Source organism: Myxine glutinosa, chromosome 5, assembly GCF_964187855.1.
Source record: "Myxine glutinosa chromosome 5, kmMyxGlut1.1, whole genome shotgun sequence".
Taxonomy (NCBI): Eukaryota; Metazoa; Chordata; class Myxini; order Myxiniformes; family Myxinidae; genus Myxine; species Myxine glutinosa.
The window spans coordinates 23,366,250-23,387,892 of record NC_136265.1 but is presented as its reverse complement, the minus strand read 5'-3'; the positions used below and the strand labels follow the sequence as shown (position 1 = coordinate 23,387,892).

The 21,643-nt window shown below is 48.7% G+C and overlaps 2 protein-coding genes across 5 annotated transcripts in view; one reads left to right on the top strand and one right to left on the bottom strand.

Annotated features, from left to right (window-relative positions):
• Positions 1-2,575: 2,575 nt before the first annotated feature.
• Positions 2,576-21,643, bottom strand: part of GNG13 (G protein subunit gamma 13) — a 19,235-nt gene continuing 167 nt past the window's right edge. Inside the window, exons 1-2 of one of the 3 annotated variants that reach the window (XM_068117636.2) lie at positions 3,835-4,085; positions 2,576-2,827 (exon numbers count right to left, since the gene is read on the bottom strand). In XM_068117636.2, coding sequence (XP_067973737.1) covers positions 2,722-2,827; positions 3,835-3,950 — 222 coding nt within the window. In that variant the 5' untranslated portion in view covers positions 3,951-4,085 and the 3' untranslated portion in view covers positions 2,576-2,721. Of the gene's footprint in view, positions 2,828-3,834; positions 4,086-4,641; positions 4,772-21,536; positions 21,608-21,643 lie in introns of those variants that run through there. The other 2 variants (XR_010984583.2, XR_010984585.2) reach the window with 2 other exon arrangements.
• Positions 5,955-21,643, top strand: part of LOC137427854 (synaptogyrin-2) — a 21,390-nt gene continuing 5,701 nt past the window's right edge. The window contains exon 1 of one of the 2 annotated variants that reach the window (XM_078777712.1): positions 5,955-6,132. In XM_078777712.1, the coding sequence (XP_078633838.1) occupies positions 5,965-6,132 (168 nt within the window). In that variant the 5' untranslated portion in view covers positions 5,955-5,964. Of the gene's footprint in view, positions 6,222-21,643 lie in introns of both variants that reach the window. The other variant, XM_068117632.2, reaches the window with a different exon arrangement.

The following is a 21,643-nucleotide window of genomic DNA, read 5'->3' as shown; positions in this document are numbered from 1 at the left end:
CCGTACTATATATAAGCTAGGACGTGCCCGTACGTGGGTGCCCGTTCCTTGCAAAAAAAAAAAAACTGCAAAAAAAAAACAATGGTTTGGTCCATTCGCAACGACCACAGAACCCCCCCCCCCCCCCTCTATTTACATGAATGGTTTGGTCCATTCGCAAAGCCAAAGCGAACGACCACAGAACCCCCCCCTCTATTTACATGAATGGTTTGGTCCATTCGCAAAGCCAAAGCGAACGACCACAGAACCCCCCCCCCCCCCCCCTCTATTTACATGAATGGTTTGGTCCATTCGCAACGGCAAAGCGAACGGCGAACGGCTAAATCGCCATAGCTCGGTAAGTACTTGTCCGATTAATTTCAAACCTTGAAAAGGCACATCCTCGGGTCCCCAGCAATATACCTGGCAAGTTTCAAGTATATCGGACCGGTAGTTGTCGAGAAACAGCGGTCACAGACAAACGTACAGACGTACAGACGTACAAACGTACAGAGATTACTGGAATTATAGATAGATGTATATAGAGGTGTACACTGTGCAGTCCCCTGTGAGCTACCTAGCCTGGGTTTGAATCCCGACCCAGCTAGAAACTGTTCTCCTGTGTATTCACCAGTGCGATCAATAAATGAGCGCACCATCCCTCGGATGGACGTTGAACTGGGTGTCCTGTCCCGTCTGCTGATACTGGCTGGCAGGATGGCCTGGAGGTAGGCACACTCACGTCTGAGCTTTCTAGCCGAGGTTTGAATCGCGGCCAAACTATAAACGGCCATCCTGGTGTTTCGTCGGCAGGGCGAGTTTTAATTGTGTGTGTCATCCCTCGGATGGACGTTAAACTGGGCGTCCCGTCTGCAAGCAGTAGTTTGTGGATGTTAAAGATCTCACGGTGTCCTTCACAAATAGAAGGCGAGCTCCGTCGAGTATCCTGCCTTTGAGTGGTGACCCAACCAGGATTGTAATGCCTCGGCCAGAAACTGCTCCGGGAGAACCGGTGCTCTGCGTGCAGAGCATGGGACATGAGTGAGTGAATTAATACAACAACAACAACAACAGTCATTTTAAGGCCATTTTCCCTACTAGAGATCCCTGGTGTTGGGAATCCCTGGTGTTGGGCTCGCGGCTAGGGTGCCGGCTTAGGATCCTAGGATCCTGGGTTCGAATCCCGGTCAATCGCTGAATTAACGCCAGGGGGGTTGACTCAGCCTGTCATCCTTCCGAGGTCGGCAAATTGAGTACCAGTTCACTGGTAATTCCCTGCTTGTCGTTAAAGGCGGCAAAAAGGGTTGGCGTCAGGAAGGGCATCCGGCCGTAAAACATTGCTTCAAAAAGGGGACCGAAAAACAACAACAACCACAGTTCCCGAAAAAGGCCAACCCCCGCTTGCGGGGAAAAATGGCCTCTAAAGGTGGTTTTTTCCCCCTACTAGAGCGGGGGTTAGCCTTGTGGTCCCCATGACAATCTTCTCCATTTTGCCCTAATTTCTGCATCTCCCCTTGTTAACCCCCTTGCCCGCATTTCTTCTTCCACCACCTTTAGCCTAGTCTTTCTCCGTCTTCCCCGTCCTCTACTTCCTTCTACATTCATTTCCATCACTCTTCTCAACCAGTCACTTTCATCCTTCCTCGACACATGACCAAACCATCTCAAACTGTTCCTCTTCACAGCATCAATCACAGGCTCCATTCCCATCATCTTTCACAATTCATCATTTGTCTTCCTCTCTCTCAACGATAATTCCTCCGCACATCCACCGAACCATTCGCATTTCCACCCTTTCCAGCCTTCGTTGCTGCTCTGCGTTCATTACCCATGTCTCGCTCCCATAAATCATAACACTTCTCACACATGCAGCACACTCCTTTCCCTTCAGCTTCAACGACACTCCCCTCCTCGTCAGCATGCCACTCAGTTCCCAAAACTTCTTCCATGCACATCTCACTCTCGCATGAATAAATGCAAGAATGAAAAATGAGTGAATTGCATGTTTCAAATGTGCTGTGAAAAACTTTCGTTTCAAAACTGTCCTTAACTGTCGAGGTAATGTGTTTGCCAAGATGAATTGTACAATGAAACTCTGTTCGTCTCACTTGTGGTATCGAGTGGTGTATGTTTGTAGCTGTTTTTTTCTTTATAAGTTTATTGTACGTTTTGGGGTTTTGAACTACCCTGTCTTATAATAATAACAGCTTGAGTTCCCTTTCAAGGACCTTCAACACAGGAGAAAGCCATGAGGCCCATCAAGCCTGTGCTATGGTTGTTTGTCCGTTGTCTATCCTTTTAAATGCTCAATGGCAAGCAAGTAAGCAGCACACACCGTTTTAAAAGTATTTGGAATGGCTCGGCCGGGGTTCGGACCGCCGAGCTCCCAGACTCCGAGCGGACACGCAAACCGACCGAATGGCACAAAATCGATTTTATTTCATAGATTGTGGACTTTATTAACCTTGGCCCAAGGCTCATGGAGAGGTTTGTATGTTAATCAATGGTAGGGCATAGACATGAGTAGATATTGGTGGACTTTTGCTTCACTGACAAGGACATTAGTAGACTATGGATAAATACACATGGCATATGGGATTACATCCCGAGCGGTGCAAATGGAAATGCCGAACAGACCAACCCAATCTGTTAATCCATCGCAAAATTCCACTGCAAATGATAAGCTTCAACAAAACTTGGACAGCAAGGTCTTGACTTGACGTTTTAGAACAACGATGCCGTTCAGAGGATGACGCATTTTCCCTTTTCCATCCACGGGTTGTCCCTCGCTCGGTTCCGGTTCAACAAAGGATCGCCGGACATGTTCTCCTGCACCCATCCCACCAATCTGCCACACAGCGCACGGTTTCACGTTTGGCAGGTCAATAGTGCACGTATGCAAACAGGCAAGAAGAACTAATGTAACGTGTTAAATAAGGTGGTGTAAAAGACGCTGCATCAACGGCGGTAAACTGCAGATTTTTTTTTCTCCAGCCTTTAAAATCCTCATTTTTTTTCAATTGAATTATATATTTGAACACTGCAGAACACAAATCACATTTTTAGCACTTTCATAAACCTTTTGTGTTACAGTAAAGAGATAAAAGATTACAGTATGTTGCATCATCTCGACCAATCAAATTTGCCGCTCGTGGACCCCGCCAATGTCCTATTTTCTCAAGACGGCGTGGGGTAAGGTGTTCTATGAACTCTGTCGTAATGTTTCTTTGTTTGATGTGTCGTCCTGCTGTACTTTGTTGTACTCCAAAGGACCAGGGAGGAGCTTGTACATACATGTATGACGTTCCGGACAAGGAGACATCGGCATACTTTCAGGAATTGCAAACCGATGCATGTATATGGGATTTGAACCTGCAAGCCAAGCATCACGACTTAGGTACCTGGGTGTGAACGCTAAGCAGGGCAACACAAGGCGTCGTACCTCCACTGCAGCGAAGGACAGGATGTCGCACTGTGTTGCTATCCGTAAATGGGGAATCTGATCAGGTACTGAGGGGACAAATGTGCAATCCGTACCGCATCCTCTACGTGGAACCCTTTAACGTCCCCTTACAAAGGACGCCAGGTGCTTCAGGATGCAGAGCATCGGATTTTTTTGGGTCCCGGCCAGGTCATACCATGCCCCCTGTAGGTCAAAGCAGGAATTTATAATTTGTTCATGGTGCTGGTGATAGCTCGACTACTCTTCGCGGAGAACACTGTGGGATCTTTAATGTCCACCAACTTATGCCGGTAGAGGGGAAGCCTGGTTTAACGTCCACCCGAGGGAGGGCACACATACATTGATGAATCACCCTGGTCAGAATTCCCAGGAACACCCTGCATCAAACTTACTCAGGGAGGGTGACGGATGCTTTCTCTCTCTTGAAAGCAACTTCGTATTTCAGACCCTCTACCTGTCGTGAAAGGGTCGGCACGTCCTCCGTATCGTCATCGTCATCTTCGTCCATCGGGGTCTTCGTGGCACCTCAATGTGAGCCTCGAGCCGCAGTCGGTGAGCATTCCTATATGTATGTTTGCCATTGGGATTAAAAGCAGGCCGGGGTGGTGGGGTTGGTCGAGTTAATCGCCTGGCGGGCCAACATAAAACAACCTTAATCTTGGATAATCCATGTGGACTTGCATTAAATGCCACAAAGTGCATCTTGAAATCAGGTTTCCGATTTGATGCTCCGCTAAAAGTTGTTATCGTTTTAATGTCGGAGCAATTTTGCTGATTGTTTCCACTAAAACCCTAAACGAAATCCGCCATGTCGAGCATGTCACAAGTTGATGAGAGAAGAGAGCGATGTGACTGCTGCTGAAGACAGATGTGAAATGGAGACTTTGTGGGGTTATTTTGTATGCATGATCGAGGCTCATGGAAGAGTGACAGAAGAATGGAAAAGGAGAAGCGCCAACAGCAGAGTCGAGTGCTAAACAGGGAGTGCTTGGGCATGGGGTCATTTGGGGTAGAAGAGATCATGTGTGTGGATGAGGGATGATCCGAGGTAGTGGTGGACAGCTGTCTTGAAGCCTTGGAGGGAAGAATGGGACTGAACAGACTGGGGGAGTTGGTGCCACAGAGTTAGTAACTTATTATCTTGTTATGCCATAGGGTTGTATGTATGTATATATATATATATCTTTTTAATATATTACTTTTTTGAGCAAACCAAGCTGGCCTCCAAAGCCAGTCGCCGACTGGGCATCCTCTGTTGTGCGAAGTCCTTCCTTGGCACTACTGAGCTGCTCACCACATACAAGGCTTTCATCCGCAGCTCAATGGAATACTGTTCCCCCCTCTGGGGTGGTGCACCTGCCTCACACCTAGCTCGGCTTCACGCTGTAGAAACCAAAGCTTTCAGAATCATTGGAATCTCCTGCGATGAAGCTGATTCTGAGGGCCTTTCACTCACCGCAGGCAGGTTAGTGGTCTTTCTGTCTTCTACCGACTCCTCTCCGGCTTAGCTCCCCCTGCTCTGTCTGTGCTCTGTCCCCAAAATATTCCCGCAGGTCGCACAAGATCTGCCAGCAACCCTCTGATGGTTAAACTGCCAAAATCAAGACTGCTCACCTTCACTCTTTCATTCCTCTTTTCTCCCGCCTCTGGAACAAACTCCCTCACTCTCCTCAATCCCGCTCCCTCCTCCCTCCAGGTCTTTAAAACAGCTGTTCACCACCATCTCTTATCTTCCCCCATCCAAAACCTTGATCTTTTCTACCCCCGTTAAAACACCCCAAATCCACCTTTTTCAAGTTCCGTTTTCTTTCCTGAAAGTCCTAGTGGTGTCCATCTTGTTTATCCTGTGTACCCCTCCACAGCTCTCTCTCCCTTCCACAGATGTCCCTGTTCTCTACTGTTGTTGTGCTTCCCTCTCTCTCCCCATCTTGTCTCCCGCTCCCTTTATTATATGTTTTATGTGCCGTTTATGTTTTATGTGTTATCTCCTACACGAGCCTCAACTTGGTATACAAAAAATAATAATAATAAAAAAGTGATTTTAAAAAACCGGCCATCTCATGCTTGCCGCGCTGTGGCAGTGTTAAGAAGAGCTATTTATAGTCACTTTGATTTTGCGCTTTTCCATTTTCATCCACTTTTTCCCTGACCTAACCAAAGCCCACGGTCCCGGCCATCACCCATGCAGGCTCCGAGGCATCGCCCGAAACACACCGTGAGGTCGTGGGTGTGCGGCACGATCAAGTCGGACCAAACGTTCTTCTGCGTCAGACTCCTTGCGTCTCGTGACTGGATGCGCCGAAAGACCTCTTCTTCCTCTTCTAATTCTGCCTCTTCTCCTCTTCTAATTTTTCTCGGCAAGTTAAACATCCTCACGTGACGGTTCAATGAAAATTGCAGATTAAAAAATCAATTTGATTGTCGAATATTGAACGAAAAGAGAGTGGGATGAAGGAAAGTTTAAAAGAGAACGATTGAATGAATCATTCATGCAGCGGAAGTATTGCTATTTTGAAGGAAGAATGAGGAAGCTTGCGTTGCTTTTACGATTTCGTTCCGCTGGAGGGCGTATCCCGGTTCTGCCACACTCCATTATTCGTTCTCTGTGCTTCATTCGCCACCTGATTTTCACTCCTTCGGTTCGATTGGATCCTTCCATTTTATTTTCCTTATCATGGAGGACCAAGGAGGTAACTTCGGGCTACGCAGGACCTGCGGCGCCGTGGATGTTTTGGAAGTTTTAAAGCGGCCCTTCGGTGTCCTCAGAGTTGTGGCATGGGTAAGGGGGAGGAAAACTGAGGTTGGGGGTAATCAGATATTGTTGTTTAAATCTACGAGTGGGAACTATTCCTGAGGTAACTTTTAATTTTATGTCACGTGGAAAGGGCAAGTGAGGAGGTGAAAATGAAGAAAAGGTGCTGATTGGTATGAGATATGTACTATGTGGTCGGGATGATGTTTTTATTTTGATTTTAAGTAGCAGTGCGGGAGATTGGTGACTGGTCTTCGTAAGAGCGGGATGAAGACGTCAGAAAGTGATGTCAGGTTCCGTAAATGTCGGTCATATTTGAGTATGTAATTAATAGACGGTTACCAAAAAAGATGTTCAGGGGCTGGGGGAGTGACTGAGTTGCGGAAGTCAATAAAGGAATTAACAGGGCAAAGCTTGGAGAGTTGGAGATGTGATGGGGAAGCTGGGAGAGTTGGAGATGTGTTTGGAGAGTTGGAGGAGATGTGTTTGGAGAGTTGGAGGAGATGTACTGGGAAAGCTTGGAGAGTTGGGGGAGATGTACTGGGAAAGCTTGCAGAGTTGGAGATGTGCTGGGAAAGCTTGGAGAGTTGGAGGAGATGTGTGTGGAAAGTTGGAGCGGATATATTGGGAAAGTTGGAGCGGATATGTTGGGAACATGTCTTTACAAGTGGAACATTTCTTTCAATCCTGACAAATCTCACACTCTTACGATGTCTCTCCGAAAAGACCGACTGGACAACCCTCCCATCTACTTTCTGAATAATCCTCTCCAAGAAGTTCTGTCACTCAAACTTTTGGGTCTCACTATCTGCCATGATCTTTCCTGGGAAAACCACATTTCAAATCTGGCCTCCAAAGCCAGTCGCCGACTGGGCATCCTCCGTCGTGCGAAGTCCTTCCTTGGCACACCTGAGCTCCTCACCACGTACAAGGCTTTCATCCGCAGCTCAATGGAATACTGCTCTCCCCTCTGGGCTGGTGCTCCTGCCTCACACCTAGCTCGTCTTCACGCTGTTGAAAGCAAAGCATTCAGAATCATTGGAATCTCCCGCGATGAAGCTAACTCCAAGGGCCTCTCACTCACTCACCGCAGACAGGTTGGTGGTCTTTCCGTCTTCTACCGACTCCTTTCTGGCCTTGCCCCCCCCCCCCCCAGCTCTCTCTGGGCTCTGTCCCGCAAATATTCCTACAGGTCACACAAGATCTGCCTGCAACCCTCTTATGGTTAAACTGCCAAAATCAAGACTCTCTGCTCACATTCACTCCTTCATTCCTCTTTTCTCTCACCTCTGGAACAAACTCCCTCACTCTCTTCAATCCCACTCCACCCTCCAGGTCTTTAAAACAGCTGTTCACCACCATCTCTTATCTTTCCCCCATCCAAAACCTTGATCTTTTCTATCCCTGATAATTTCACCCCAATTCCACTTTTTGAAATACCAACTTCTGTCCTGGAAGTCCTTGGTGTCCTTGTGTTTTATACTCCCCCCCTCCCCCCCCCCCTTCCCACGCCTCCTCCCCCCCAAGCCCTCTCCCTCCCACACATCTCCCACACATCTCCCTGCTCTTAAATGTTGTGTGCGCTCAAATGTTTGTGTGCTTCCCATTCTCTTGTCTTCCGCTCCCTCTTTTTATATATTTTGTTTGTCTGGTTGATTTGTTTGTGAAGTAAATGTCAGCTCTTTCACAAGCCTCGATTCAGGATACAAAAAAAAAAAAAAAAAGTTTGGATAGATGGAGCGGATATGTTGGGATAGTTGGAGCAGATATGTTGGGAGAGTTGGAGCAGATATGTTGGGAGAGTTGGAGCAGATATGTTGGGAGAGTTGGAGCAGATATGTTGGGAGAGTTGGAGCAGATATGTTGGGAAAGTTTGGATAGATGGAGCGGATGTGTTGGGAAAGCTTGAAGAGTTGGAGGAGATGTGATAGGAAAGCTTGGAGAGTTGGAGCAGATATGTTGGGAAAGCTTGGAGAGTTGGAACGGATGTGTTGAGAAAGCTGGAGAGTTGGAGCGGATATGTTGGGAGCATTGGAGCGGATATGTTGGGAAAGCTGGAGAGTTGGAGCTGATGTGTTGAGAAAGCTGGAGAGTTGGAGCAGATATGTTGGGAGCGTTAGAGCGGATATGTTGGGAAAGCTGGAGAGTTGGAGCGGATGTGTTGAGAAAGCTGGAGAGTTGGAGCGGATGTGTTGAGAAAGCTGGAGAGTTGGAGCGGATGTGTTGAGAAAGCTGGAGAGTTGGAGCGGATATGTTGGGAGCGTTGGAGCGGATATGTTGGGAAAGCTGGAAAGTTGGAGCGGATGTGTTGAGAAAGCTGGAGAGTTGGAGCGGATGTGGTGGGAAAGCTTGGATAGTTGGAGGAAATGTGATGGGAAAGCTTGAGTTTGGAGGAGATGTGCTGGGAGAGTTGAAGATGTGTTTGGAGAGTTGGAGGAGATGTGCTGGGAAATCTTGGAGAGTTGGAGATGTGCTGGGAAAGCTTGGAAAGTTGGAGGAGATGTGCTGGGAAAGGTTGGAAAGTTGGAGGAGATGTGCTGGGAGAGTTGGAGATGTGCTGGGAGAGTTGGAGATATGCTGGGAGAGTTGGAGATGTGCTGGGAGAGTTGGAGATGTGTTTGGAGAGTTGGAGGAGATGTGCTTGGAGAGTTGGAGGAGATGTGCTGGGAAAGCTTGGAGAGTTGGAGCAGATATGTTGGGAAAGCTTGGAGAGTTGGAACGGATATGTTGGGAAAGTTGGAGCAGATATGTTGGGAAAGCTGGAGAGTTGGAGCGGATATGTTGGGAGAGTTGGAGCGGATATGTTGGGAAAGCTGGAGAGTTGGAGCGGATATGTTGGGAGAGTTGGAGCGGATATGTTGGGAAAGCTGGAGCGGATATGTTGGGAAAGCTGGAGAGTTGGAGCGGATGTGTTGGGAAAGTTTGGATAGTTCGAGCGGATGTGGTGGGAAAGCTTGGATAGTTGTAACTGATGTGTTGGGAAAGCTTGAAGAGTTGGAGGAGATGTGATGGGAAAGCTTGAAGAGTTGGAGATGTGTTTGGAAAGCTTGGAGAGTTGGAGGAGATGTGTTGGGAAAGTTTGGATAGTTCGAGCGATGTGGTGGGAAAGCTTGGATAGTTGTAACTGATGTGTTGGGAAAGCTTGAAGAGTTGGAGGAGATGTGATGGGAAAGCTTGAAGAGTTGGAGATGTGTTTGGAAAGCTTGGAGAGTTGGAGGAAATGTGTTGGGAAAGTTTGGATAGTTGGAGCGGATGTGTTGAGAAAGCTGGAGAGTTGGAGATTTGTTTAGGAAAGCTTGGAGAGTTGGAGGAGATATGTTGGGAAAGTTTGGATAGTTGGAGCGGATGTGATGGGAAAGCTCGGGTTGTTGGGATAGTTTGGAGAGTTGGAGGAGATGTGCTGGGAAAGCTTGGAGAGTTGGAGGAGATGTGCTTGGAGAGTTGGAGCAGATGTTTTAGGAAAGTTTGGAGAGTTGGAGGAGATGTGTTGGAAAAGCTTGGAGAATTGGAGCAGATATGTTGAGAAAGCTTAGAGTTGGAGCGGATGTGTTGGGAAAGGTTGGAGAGTTGGAGCGGATGTGTTGGGAAAGGTTGGAGAGTTGGAGCAGATGTGTTGGGAAAGGTTGGAGAGTTGGAGCAGATGTGTTGGGAAAGGTTGGAGAGTTGGAGCAGATGTGTTGGGAAAGGTTGGAGAGTTGGAGCAGATGTGTTGGGAAAGGTTGGAGAGTTGGAGCAGATGTGTTGGGAAAGGTTGGAGAGTTGGAGGAGATGTGTTGGGAAAGGTTGGAGAGTTGGAGGAGATGTGTTGGGAAAGGTTGGAAAGGTGGAACGGATTTTCCACAAAACCCAACCCTCGAAGTATAGTTTGGTGGAGGGAAGGATCTTGGGGAATATCAAGTATGCCAAATCCATTTATGCTGTTTATGAGGGGAGATTTCTCCCTTTTAAATGTTGAATTATTGAATGAAAAATAAGAATCAATTTGAGGGATCATATCCAACAGGAGACTCTGATGTAATGGTGAGAGCATCTTGAGTCTGGGTCTTCAGTCTTGGAGGTCGTTGGTTCGAACCCATGCTGAGTCATACCAAATAAGTCTGGAGGAGGAAGGGGTGGGAGTCTGAAGTGGGGTTGGGAGGGGGGCCTTGTAAGGGGTGGGAGTGGGAGTCTGGATGAAGGAGCCAGGGTGCCCAAAGCCTTAGAATACCAGAGTTTGGTGAACTTAACAATTGGCGCCATGTTTGTTATCCACCTTTTCACGTGCTGGTAGCGTTAATTACATGCTTTTGGAATGTACTGTTACGCAACTGTGATTAACACCACAGTTACGGATGGCCGATTTGCGAGACTTTAACTCCCGAGGCGAACACTCAATGGCGGACTCAAGTTCAACACAAACGCGCGGAATGGCGGGACACAGCGAAGGCTCCGCAACCTTACCTATTAAAATCAAACACCCAGGAAAACTGCGTTCAGATATATATACAGAAAATAATATAAGGATTTATTATCGAATAGTAATACAGTGAAAAAGCCGCGCCGGTAAATCTAATAACTCTAAATCGGGACGTCCCCACACGACTGACAGCAAACACGATACGAGGGAGATTATGCATACAAAAATAACACGTCACGTCGTTCAAATGTACGCGGATGCGGCTTATCTGTCTTTCGTCATCTTGGTGGCGGCCGTCCACACCGCTCCTTTTGGCCCGATCGCACACCACCAGGTCCTTCGCTCCAAGCTCCACGAGGCCCCGCTCCAAGCACCACGCGTCCGACGCGTGGCCAGCAGCTTCACACGAGGACGATCTCCACAAGGCCCGTGCACCAATGGTTCAACGGAGGGCTCGACTTGCAACGAACTGCTGCGAACTGCCGCGTGCTCTGTGGGCTTGGTGTGCTCGGTGTGTGAACGAACTCTCCACCAACTGCCTTCGGGGAGCTTTTCCACCAACTGCCTTCGGGGAGCTTTTCCACCAACTGCCTTCGGGGAGCTTTTCCACCAACTGTGTCTCTGCGTCGACTGTGTGCTCCAACCAACTCCTACGAACTCTCTGGTGTCTCCTGCGTCTGCCACGAAATGGCGTCCGACCGTCGCATATATTGGTGGCCGATGACGTCACATTGGCGCACTCCTCAGCCAATCACAGCCTCCCAACTCGCCCAGGTCACGCCCTCTGCGGCATGCGACTCCTGACATCTCCCGTCCGCGACCCCCCCGCGGTCGTTTTGTAACACGTAACACGCGAGGTTGGTAGGCCTTTGAGGTGCGAACGGCGGCGGCCAACCGTGGCGGTGTTTTTGGCCTGGTTTCCTGTCTATTTATTACGAAGTCAATGTCAGGGAAAGGGAATTATTTAATGTTGCGCTAAGGACCTAACTAATGTTTATGTGGCTTGCAGTGCCATAATGGACAAAGGTTTGACTACCAGGTGAGACTCACAGGGGCGTTACCTTTAATCCCTCACTATTTAACACTCGGACCTCCAGGTAGATCCACAATCATACATCTTACCCCGACAAACGCCTAAACATCAAGAACTTATTACATGTAGAGTCCCTGTCACGACAGCCGAATACCTACCTATTCAGATCTACCTAGCTCTAGATATTGCTCTACCAAATTCATAACACAGCCCCCCCCCCCCCTGGAACCGTAGCTCCTGCAAGGTTCACCGCAGGCGCTACCATTCCAGCCTTAACACTTACTGTCACACACTTAATTAACCTATGAAATAAATCAGGAAGGGCTGTGGGAAGTGAGTCGGACTACCTACCTACACTTCCTTAACATGCTGAACCCCTTAACCATCATGCAAGTATGTACATTTTCTTCGTTGTTCCTGTGGAGGGAGGAAACAACAACACACAACACTAACTTAACCACAAAACTTAACCATCTTTCCAAACTCAAAACTCTAACCTTTGTACATACCCCGGTCTACAGACCGCGTCCCCCGGTGGATGCCACAAGACACAACCTTACCTGCGGGGCCATCCCCAATGCATCCCCCTAAATTTTCCACGGCCCTGTCCAGATGTTACAGGTGAGTGACACGGCTCGGTGGATTTCGCCCACATTCATGCAACACAGACCCCTTAACCACTCATTCTCATTCCATAGGTCATCAAGGCATTTCAAAAATCAACAAAGCACTTATTTCAATACACCCCCTGCAGGACCATGGCATTGATGTCATTCACGTGGGTGTGCATTCCTCAACTAGGCAGCGGGGAGGTACCGCACAAAAAGATGGTGGGGGCGCATCAGGCTGTGGTGCCTGCAGTCCCAAAAACAAGTCAACCGACTTACAAGTTCATTGCCCCCCCCCCCCCTTTACCTCTTGGCCCCGTGACAGCCCAACAGCCCCTTTCCGCCGTTACCTCGCCGGTGAGGGTCTCCACACACACCAGGCTCCTTTGCCTCCTGCTTTCGCGCAGCAACACGGGTCACCGGGGGACTTCCTCCCCCCCGCGGCGCCCAACCAGACCCTCCACCGACGAGCTCCAATTTCCAGTTACCACCGGCTGCCAGGGGTAATTGCCGCAGAGGGGGGCCCGCAGGCATCGCTCCTCAGAGCTTGCTCTGTACCTGCGGACACACACACCTTCCCCACCCACAAGACCCCAAAACACACTTCCTCCCCCGCTGCCATTCAATTCTCCACACAACTCAGCACAATTCAGTACAATTCATAGATGGTGTAAAAGGTGTTACAAGGCTTGCCATGGCCTGCCAATGTGAAATCCCATTCACAGTTCGAATCATTGAATCCTTACACATTTCCATTAGCACATTTCCAAAAAGCACAATTATCGCCCCTCATTATCTCCAATAATCATCACTCACTCTCCAGGTTCCACTCTCACGACCACATCAAAACACCTAACCACAACACAAAACATACGCCACCCACAAGACACTGTGGCTCCCATTCCATCCCCTCACCGGCCATGTCATCACTCGCTCTCACCTCCCAACTCCAAATTACATGTCCCCAATTTCCAAAGCAAATCCTGAAGCCTGGGACAGTACTCCTCAAAACACTCACCTCAAGTGCAGGTAGTTGCAGGTTGGTCAGGTCCAAGAGCGTCATCCACCCTTCACAATCCCAAAATTTCACATTGGGCCTACCAAATACTTCCAAATTTCTCTTTTGTCCCCACTACACTGGCAGGTATGTGGATCCGCATCCAACGGTGATCATCGCTACACAACTACCTACAGCCACGTCAGCTCTGCACCTCTACCGTGCAAGGGTCACCGGGACAAGGTGAGCAGTCAAAACGCCAACATGGCCCATGAGTGCCCATAAGGGTGCGACCCACCATCCATCCTTCGGCCCCCCTGCGAGGAACACAGCTGCAGCAGCCCCAGCTGGCCAATGTGGTGAGCACTTGCTGCCACAACACACACTACCGCACACACAACCTCGGCCCTGGGGGGCACGGTCGCAGTGCGTGGCATCCCTACAGCCACGTCCCCTGCACCTCCCCATCATCCCCCAGTCCGACTACAGAACTGCAGCCCCCCAGTGCTCACCCACACTTGACCACACCAAGGTCCAGTCAACAGCCATGCTCCACCAGGAGACTCACCCAGAAGACATGGTCCACACACCTCGGACATGCACAGCACCACGTTGACCCTCAGGCTACACAACTGCATCCCCAGGATCCCGCGTCCCAAATATCAGCACAGTTGCCCCCGCAACCAGTTGAAAGCTGTGTCTTACTACCCTATTAATTTCATCACAGCCTCCAACACTTTGGTCTACACACCTGGATCAATAATGGCGTCACTGTACAGTGTCCACCATGGCATTTCAAAATCCACCCTTAAATTTCCATCTAACCCACAGATTACCCATGCCAACCATTTGTCACATTTTACTAACCTCACCAAAGAAAGATGCTTTGCCATACACATGCCAGCCGAGCATGGCCCATATGCTCGGCTCGTTCTAGTTTCCTGCACACTCTATTGCTATTGGCCCAGGCCGAGGTGGTGGTCCTCTGTCTGGCGCCTGTGGACCTACTGGGGGCCCCCTCCTTTCTGGACTGCGAAGCCTCTCAGGAGGTGGGGGCCCATATGGTTGCCGACAATTCCTCTGACTGTGCCCTCTTCTCCCACATCTAAAACAAGTCCCCAAGAACGGACCCCTCTGGTAGCCAGGTGGAGCCCCCCTTTCTCCCGGCCCAGCCCGATAAAAATCAGGCCGTCCTGATGGCCAACCTGGACCACCCTGTCGTGACTCGCTCCCTGCAATTTGTCCCCCCATCAAATTTGTCAGCTGGCGGCTGATTCCCCTTAACATTCGCCCGATGTCATCCTCTGGCTTTTCCCGATCCCGCACCTCGGTCTGCCGTACCGTCACAGGTGCCCTCTCCGATGCGCGGTTCGACCTTCTCAAAAAGGTCAGTCTCGCCGCGCATTCCGCTGCCCGGTGCACCGTGGGTGGGTCCTGTAACTCCACCAACGTCCGGACCTCAGGATCAGGGAGAGCCGCCATAAATTTTTCTATCGCCAGCTTGTCCCACGCCTGTGCTGGTAGGTCCCTGTATGCTATCCTCACCGATTGGTATATATCCTGGGCCAGCTCCTGCAACGTCTCATTAGGCTTTTGCCTGCGATGCAGCAGCTGTGCCCTGACCAGGTCGCACCTTGCGCCTGTCCCGTACCTGTTATTCAAGGCCTCACAAATGGCCTTGCTGGTCAATATTCCCTCTGGGACTACGTTCAACACGTCGGCGGCTGACCCACGCAGTGTCGCCACCATATTCCCCATGCGCTCCCGCTCTCCCCAACCATTGAGCTGAGACACGCACTCAAATTGTGTCAGGAAAGCCTCGAGGCTCCCTGATCCGTCAAAATGTACGAGGGGGATTGTTTTTCCAGAGACTCTATTCCCCGATTCCTCTCTGTCCAAATCCAGTCCGGGGCCAAAACACCCCCCCAACTGGGTATTCCGTTTCGGAGCCTCTGGTGTCCAAATGTGGCTCGTGGTGAGGGTCTCCTGGGTCACCTTAATCTGGTCCTGAAGATGTTTAACCGACCTACTCACCTCTTCCTTCAGGCTCTCTTGAACCCGACCAACCTCCTTCTTGATGGTATTGTCCCAGATCTCCAGTCGCTCCTGCATAAAATCACTCACCCTTTCATTATCCATTAGTGGCCCCCACAGGCCTTTCTCAATTAACCCTTGCTCCTGCTCTTTTATGCGGGTTTCCAACCCCCTCACCTCCTCGGCCAATTTGCCCCCCTGTCGGTTGAGCAGTCCCCATTCCTCACTCTGCTGTAGCATTCTGGCATCCACCCGGCCCGATAGCCTTCCAGGTCCCCATTTGCTTTATCAATTCGAGCATTTGTGGCACCAATCTGACCCTCCAACTTTTCCCCCATTTGGACAGCCTGCGTCACGCCCTCCTCTATTTTTGACATTAATTCTTCCCGTTTCAATTCAATTTCCACCCCTATGGCTTTTTCCATCTCCCCCATTTGAGTTTCTACTTTACCCTCAAATTTCCCCAGTCTGTCCGTAATTTGGTTTTGCACTCTCCCTTCTATGCCATCAATTCGTTCCCCCAGCTGCTGTGCCATTTCCCCAATTTTTCCTTCCAATTGTTCATTCCTTTCCTTTATTTCATTCCCTTGTTCATTCATTTGTTCATTCATCACCTCCATTTTTCCCTCCAATCCATCGATTTTGCTGTCCATCCCTTCGATTTGTTCTTTCAATCCCTCCTTTAATCCTTCAATTTTATCACTCTGGGCATTCAGTTCCCCTTTTAACCCATCAATTTTATTTCCCATTCCTTCAATGTGTCCCTCCAATCGATCACTCATTCCCTTCATTCCTTCCCTCCATTCCTTCCCCTGCGACTCCATTTTATTTTCCAACCCACTTTTCATTTCTCCCATATCCTTACTCATTCCCTTCATTCCTTCCCTCCATTCCTTCCCCTGCGACTTCATTTGTTCATTCAATTCCCAACTGGCTCGCTCACCGTTCTTTTCCATCCCTTCAATTTTTCGAAGCAATTGACCCAACATCTGGTCGGTTGTCGGGGCCGTTCCTACTGCTCCCGACTCCCCGGTGGGGGAGGGGGATAAGTTGGTGCTCGGGACGGGGGAGGTTCCAAGGCTCACCTCGACATCTAATTCCCCTATTTCCGGCTCACTCCCAACGCTGACGGAGGCCTCGCTGCGTACTTCCATCTCGTCGACCTCCGACATCCGCTTTTCGGAAGGTCGTTCCCCGCGCGCGTATTTATTTTAATAATTCCTGAAACAATTTAAATTTGACGAAGACGCGATATCGCGCTCCGTTTGCCCAATTGATTATCAAATTTCTCCGCCTCAACTATAAAAATTTTGCGTTCGAACGTCGGGCGCAATGTACGCCCGACCGTGTCGATTTCTCCCCGCGGACAAAAAAATTTGTCCGACCGTGTCGATGTCTCGCCGCGGACAAAAAAAATTTGTCCGACGGGTTCAAATCCTACACTCCTGACACCACTTGTTACGCAACTGTGATTAACACCACAGTTACGGATGGCCGATTTGCGAGACTTTAACTCCCGAGGCGAACACTCAATGGCGGACTCAAGTTCAACACAAACGCGCGGAATGGCGGGGCACAGCGAAGGCTCCGCAACCTTACCTATTAAAATCAAACACCCAGGAAAACTGCGTTCAGATATATATACAGAAAATAATATAAGGATTTATTATCGAATAGTAATACAGTGAAAAAGCCGCGCCGGTAAATCTAATAACTCTAAATCGGGACGTCCCCACACGACTGACAGCAAACACGATACGAGGGAGATTATGCATACAAAAATAACACGTCACGTCGTTCAAATGTACGCGGATGCGGCTTATCTGTCTTTCGTCATCTTGGTGGCGGCCGTCCACACCGCTCCTTTTGGCCCGATCGCACACCACCAGGTCCTTCGCTCCAAGCTCCACGAGGCCCCGCTCCAAGCACCACGCGTCCGACGCGTGGCCAGCAGCTTCACACGAGGACGATCTCCACAAGGCCCGTGCACCAATGGTTCAACGGAGGGCTCGACTTGCAACGAACTGCCGCGTGCTCTGTGGGCTTGGTGTGCTCGGTGTGTGAACGAACTCTCCACCAACTGCCTTCGGGGAGCTTTTCCACCAACTGCCTTCGGGGAGCTTTTCCACCAACTGTGTCTCTGCGTCGACTGTGTGCTCCAACCAACTCCTACGAACTCTCTGGTGTCTCCTGCGTCTGCCACGAAATGGCGTCCGACCGTCGCATATATTGGTGGCCGATGACGTCACATTGGCGCACTCCTCAGCCAATCACAGCCTCCCAACTCGCCCAGGTCACGCCCTCTGCGGCATGCGACTCCTGACATCTCCCGTCCGCGACCCCCCCGCGGTCGTTTTGTAACACGTAACACGCGAGGTTGGTAGGCCTTTGAGGTGCGAACGGCGGCGGCCAACCGTGGCGGTGTTTTTGGCCTGGTTTCCTGTCTATTTATTACGAAGTCAATGTCAGGGAAAGGGAATTATTTAATGTTGCGCTAAGGACCTAACTAATGTTTATGTGGCTTGCAGTGCCATAATGGACAAAGGTTTGACTACCAGGTGAGACTCACAGGGGCGTTACCTTTAATCCCTCACTATTTAACACTCGGACCTCCAGGTAGATCCACAATCATACATCTTACCCCGACAAACGCCTAAACATCAAGAACTTATTACATGTAGAGTCCCTGTCACGACAGCCGAATACCTACCTATTCAGATCTACCTAGCTCTAGATATTGCTCTACCAAATTCATAACAGTACCATTGAGACTTTTAAAATCCCTTAGAACGTTTCACAGGCCTTTGACTTTAGACCCCTAGTCCCTTAAACACTCGGAGCTTTAAATTTCAATTCTTATTGAAAGGCCCCTTTCGACCCATTAAACCCCTCAATGCCATTATACATTTTACACCATTTAACCCCTCGTGACCCTTTCGACACTTTAACCCCTCAAGACCATTAAAACCCCATTAAACCCTCAAGACACTTTAGACCCTTTAACCCCTGGAGACCCCCAAGACACTTCAGATCCTCAATACCCCATTAGACTCTATTACATCCTCAAGATCCCATTACACCTTCAAGATATTGCACCCATTAGACTCCATTACATCCTCAAGATCCCATTACACCTTCAAGATATCATTGCACCCTCAAGACTCCATTGCATCCTCAACCCTGAAGACACACTTTTAGACCCTCAAGACACCATTGGACCCCCAAGACCCTTTGCTATGAGCCGAGCTTTTTAATAACTTGGGATTTGAATGCACCAGGTATGCCAAGTCACAGATGAGGTTTCTTGTTTCTCAGCTTGCCTTAACTGAGATAAAACGTCACGTAACACGTCACATTCCGTGAAGTTTCATGGGTTATTTTATGGTAGTAATATTATTCATGCATGTAATGTAGGATCCACTCATGATTCTGTGTGGTCCCATATATGTAACTAGAACAGCACTCGGTACAATTAATACCTCCGCCAGGCTGAACATTTTTTTTTTTTTTTTTTTTTTTTTTGTATACAAGATCGAGGCTCGTGAAAGAGCGAACATTAATCACACAGAAAGACAAACCGACACATAAAACATATAACATCGGGAGCGGTAGACAAGATGGGGAGAGAGGGGGAAGGACACAAACACAACATTTGAGAGCAGGGACCGAGAGACATGGAGACATCGAGAGATCAGAGAGAGGACGAGGGCTTTGAAATTTCACATTTTGTATCCACTGATAGGCCGGATCTGGATCCGATCCTGCAAAATCGAATTGACTTGTTGTCACTTCCTCAACTCATCCACCAAGTTTTGTCGTAAGTCATCCATGACGTTTTGAAATGTCATGCTATATAATATCGTGACTTAACCCTATCACTCAATGCTTAAGAATCACTTAAAATCAAAATAAAACTTGTCCTATCCGGATCCCGAGTCAGATCTTCACCAAAATCGAATGCGTTCGTCCTTGTCACACAGTCAACATGTCCACCAAATTTCGTCCAAATCAGTCCACAACTTCTTGAGATATCCTGTTCACAAACAAAACAAACAAACAAACAGACAGAAATACACAGACAGGGGTGAAAACATTAGCTCTATCCACCTTCGGTGTCGGAGGTAATAATTTGTGATACATATACATGACGTATGCGTGTTGGCACGTACAGATTATTTTACTATTTGTACCACAACTTGTATCACATTCATAACAGAACAGATTGTCCGTTATAAGATTGTATTCGATCATGTCACGTGGTACAACTCTCAGCGTGTAATCGATCATTTCAGCACAAACTTAGCGAACTGCTTGGGTGGGGAGAAAGTTAAAACAAATAAGAAGTAAATATTTAAATGTTAAATGATCCGCCCTTAGATAAAGGGAACCCCCCTCTCTCAGCAGAGATCAATTACCATTTACGTATTTACTTCTTATTTGTCCTGATTCTATGAACAGCACGGCATCTTTTCCACCCCAAAACCGACTTCAGAATGAAAAATTATAATGACGACGACGTGTAAATATGACGGAGTTCACAAAGATGTACACAATTTAACATTTCGTTCAGAGAAGATGGGTAACAAGATGGCGCCTTGCAGTCATGTGATCACGTATCCTCCAATCACGATCATTTTCGCTCAAATCGAGTTCGCCAAAGTCTGGTGTTCTATGGCTCTGGGGGTGTCATGGGAGGAGGGAGGGCCTTGGGGGAGCGGGGTTGGGAGGAGGAGGGGTGGGGTGGGAAGAGTTTGGAGATGGGGTGAGATGAGGGAGGGGAAGGGTTGGGAGGAGGAGGGATCCTGCGTTGCCCGGCGACGCTGGGTACCTATGCTGGTACAAAATAATGTTTAAATGGTACGTACTGCTTACATACTTGATGTTCAATATTTAAAAATAATATAGCATGAGCAAACCACGATAGGTTGGCAATCATTGTATAGGCTTGATGGGCCTCGTGGCCTCCTACGTTGAAGTTCCTTGGAAGGGAACGTTTGTTTGTTTGTTTATTTAATGTATGAGAGTGAGGGAATGGAGAAACATTTGGTCGATGTCCACCAGATTTTACATGCATGCTGGCGGTACCCGTGAAGCGGTCATGGGCACAGGTAGCATTGACCTCGTACCCCGTGAGGCTGGGGGAGATCAGGTGACCTGGACGGACAAAGGGCAGAGTGATGTATATATATATATTTGCCACGGTCAGGTTTGAATATTTAATAGGGGGGGGGGGGCAACTGCATAATTTTATTTATATAAAGGGGGGGGGGACTGGATAATTTTCCCTTTTCTGGATAATTTTCTTTATATAAAGGGGGGGCAACTGGATAATTTTCTTTATATTAAGGGGGGGTGGGTCAACTGGATAATTTTCTTTGTATAAAGGATATAGCCTGGTGTTGGCTTAGCGGTTAGGGTGCCGGCTTGGGATCCTAGGATCCTGGGTTCGAATCCCGATCGATCGCTGAATTAATGCCAGGGGGGTTGACTCAACCTGTCATCCTTCCGAGGTCGGCAAATTGAGTACCAGCTTGTTGGGATGAATGATCCCGGTGTGTACCCAGATTCAGCATAGGTACACCGTATCCCTGCGCATTGTAAGAGGTGACTAAGGGTTCGCGTCGGGGAGGGCGTCCGGCCATAAAAACATTGCCTCAAAATGGGAACCATGATGATTGTCATGGGGCCCGCAAGGCTAACCCCCACTCTAGCGGGTGGAAAATGGCCTCATTCATTCATTCATATAAAGGGGGAGGCAACTGGATATTTTCTTTACATAAAGGGGGGGGGGCACACAAGGCATTCGCTCACTCTCACGGTAACAGGCTATTTCCCCTGAGTTAAAAGTTGGAAGATTCAGAAAGAGAAACCGATTGATGTATTCCACATGGAAAAGATACCTCGTGAGCAAACATTTACAAGAGCTTACTGTTACACGTAAGAGTGAGGTGCATTGTGGGTTGTTATCTCCGTGGATACCACTGTTACAGTTCTGAATTGTTTGTGTGCAGCCACAGATGGAATTATTTCCCAACATGCCTCGCGAACCGAACAGAATGACTTGAGGATTGGAACCAATGACACCTCATGACTCCACCTCATTGTATTGACGACGTACAGAGCGTGGGCTCGACTCCATTATGAGCGCCCGACGATGTCTCGGTTGGATGCGGAACATCAGAGGGTCACTTGAAAGGCAGCCATGTTGGCAGATATACTTGAATATTCCAGAAGATTTAAGTAAATCTGCGTCGTCCCAGTCATGAGGTCTCACCTTTGCCCAAATCTTGTATCAATCCACCGTGGCTCCCAAAGCACTTCCTGAAGCTCTTTCCTATCCCACGTCTGGCAGAGGAAGAAGTGTTATCACATGTCGATGCA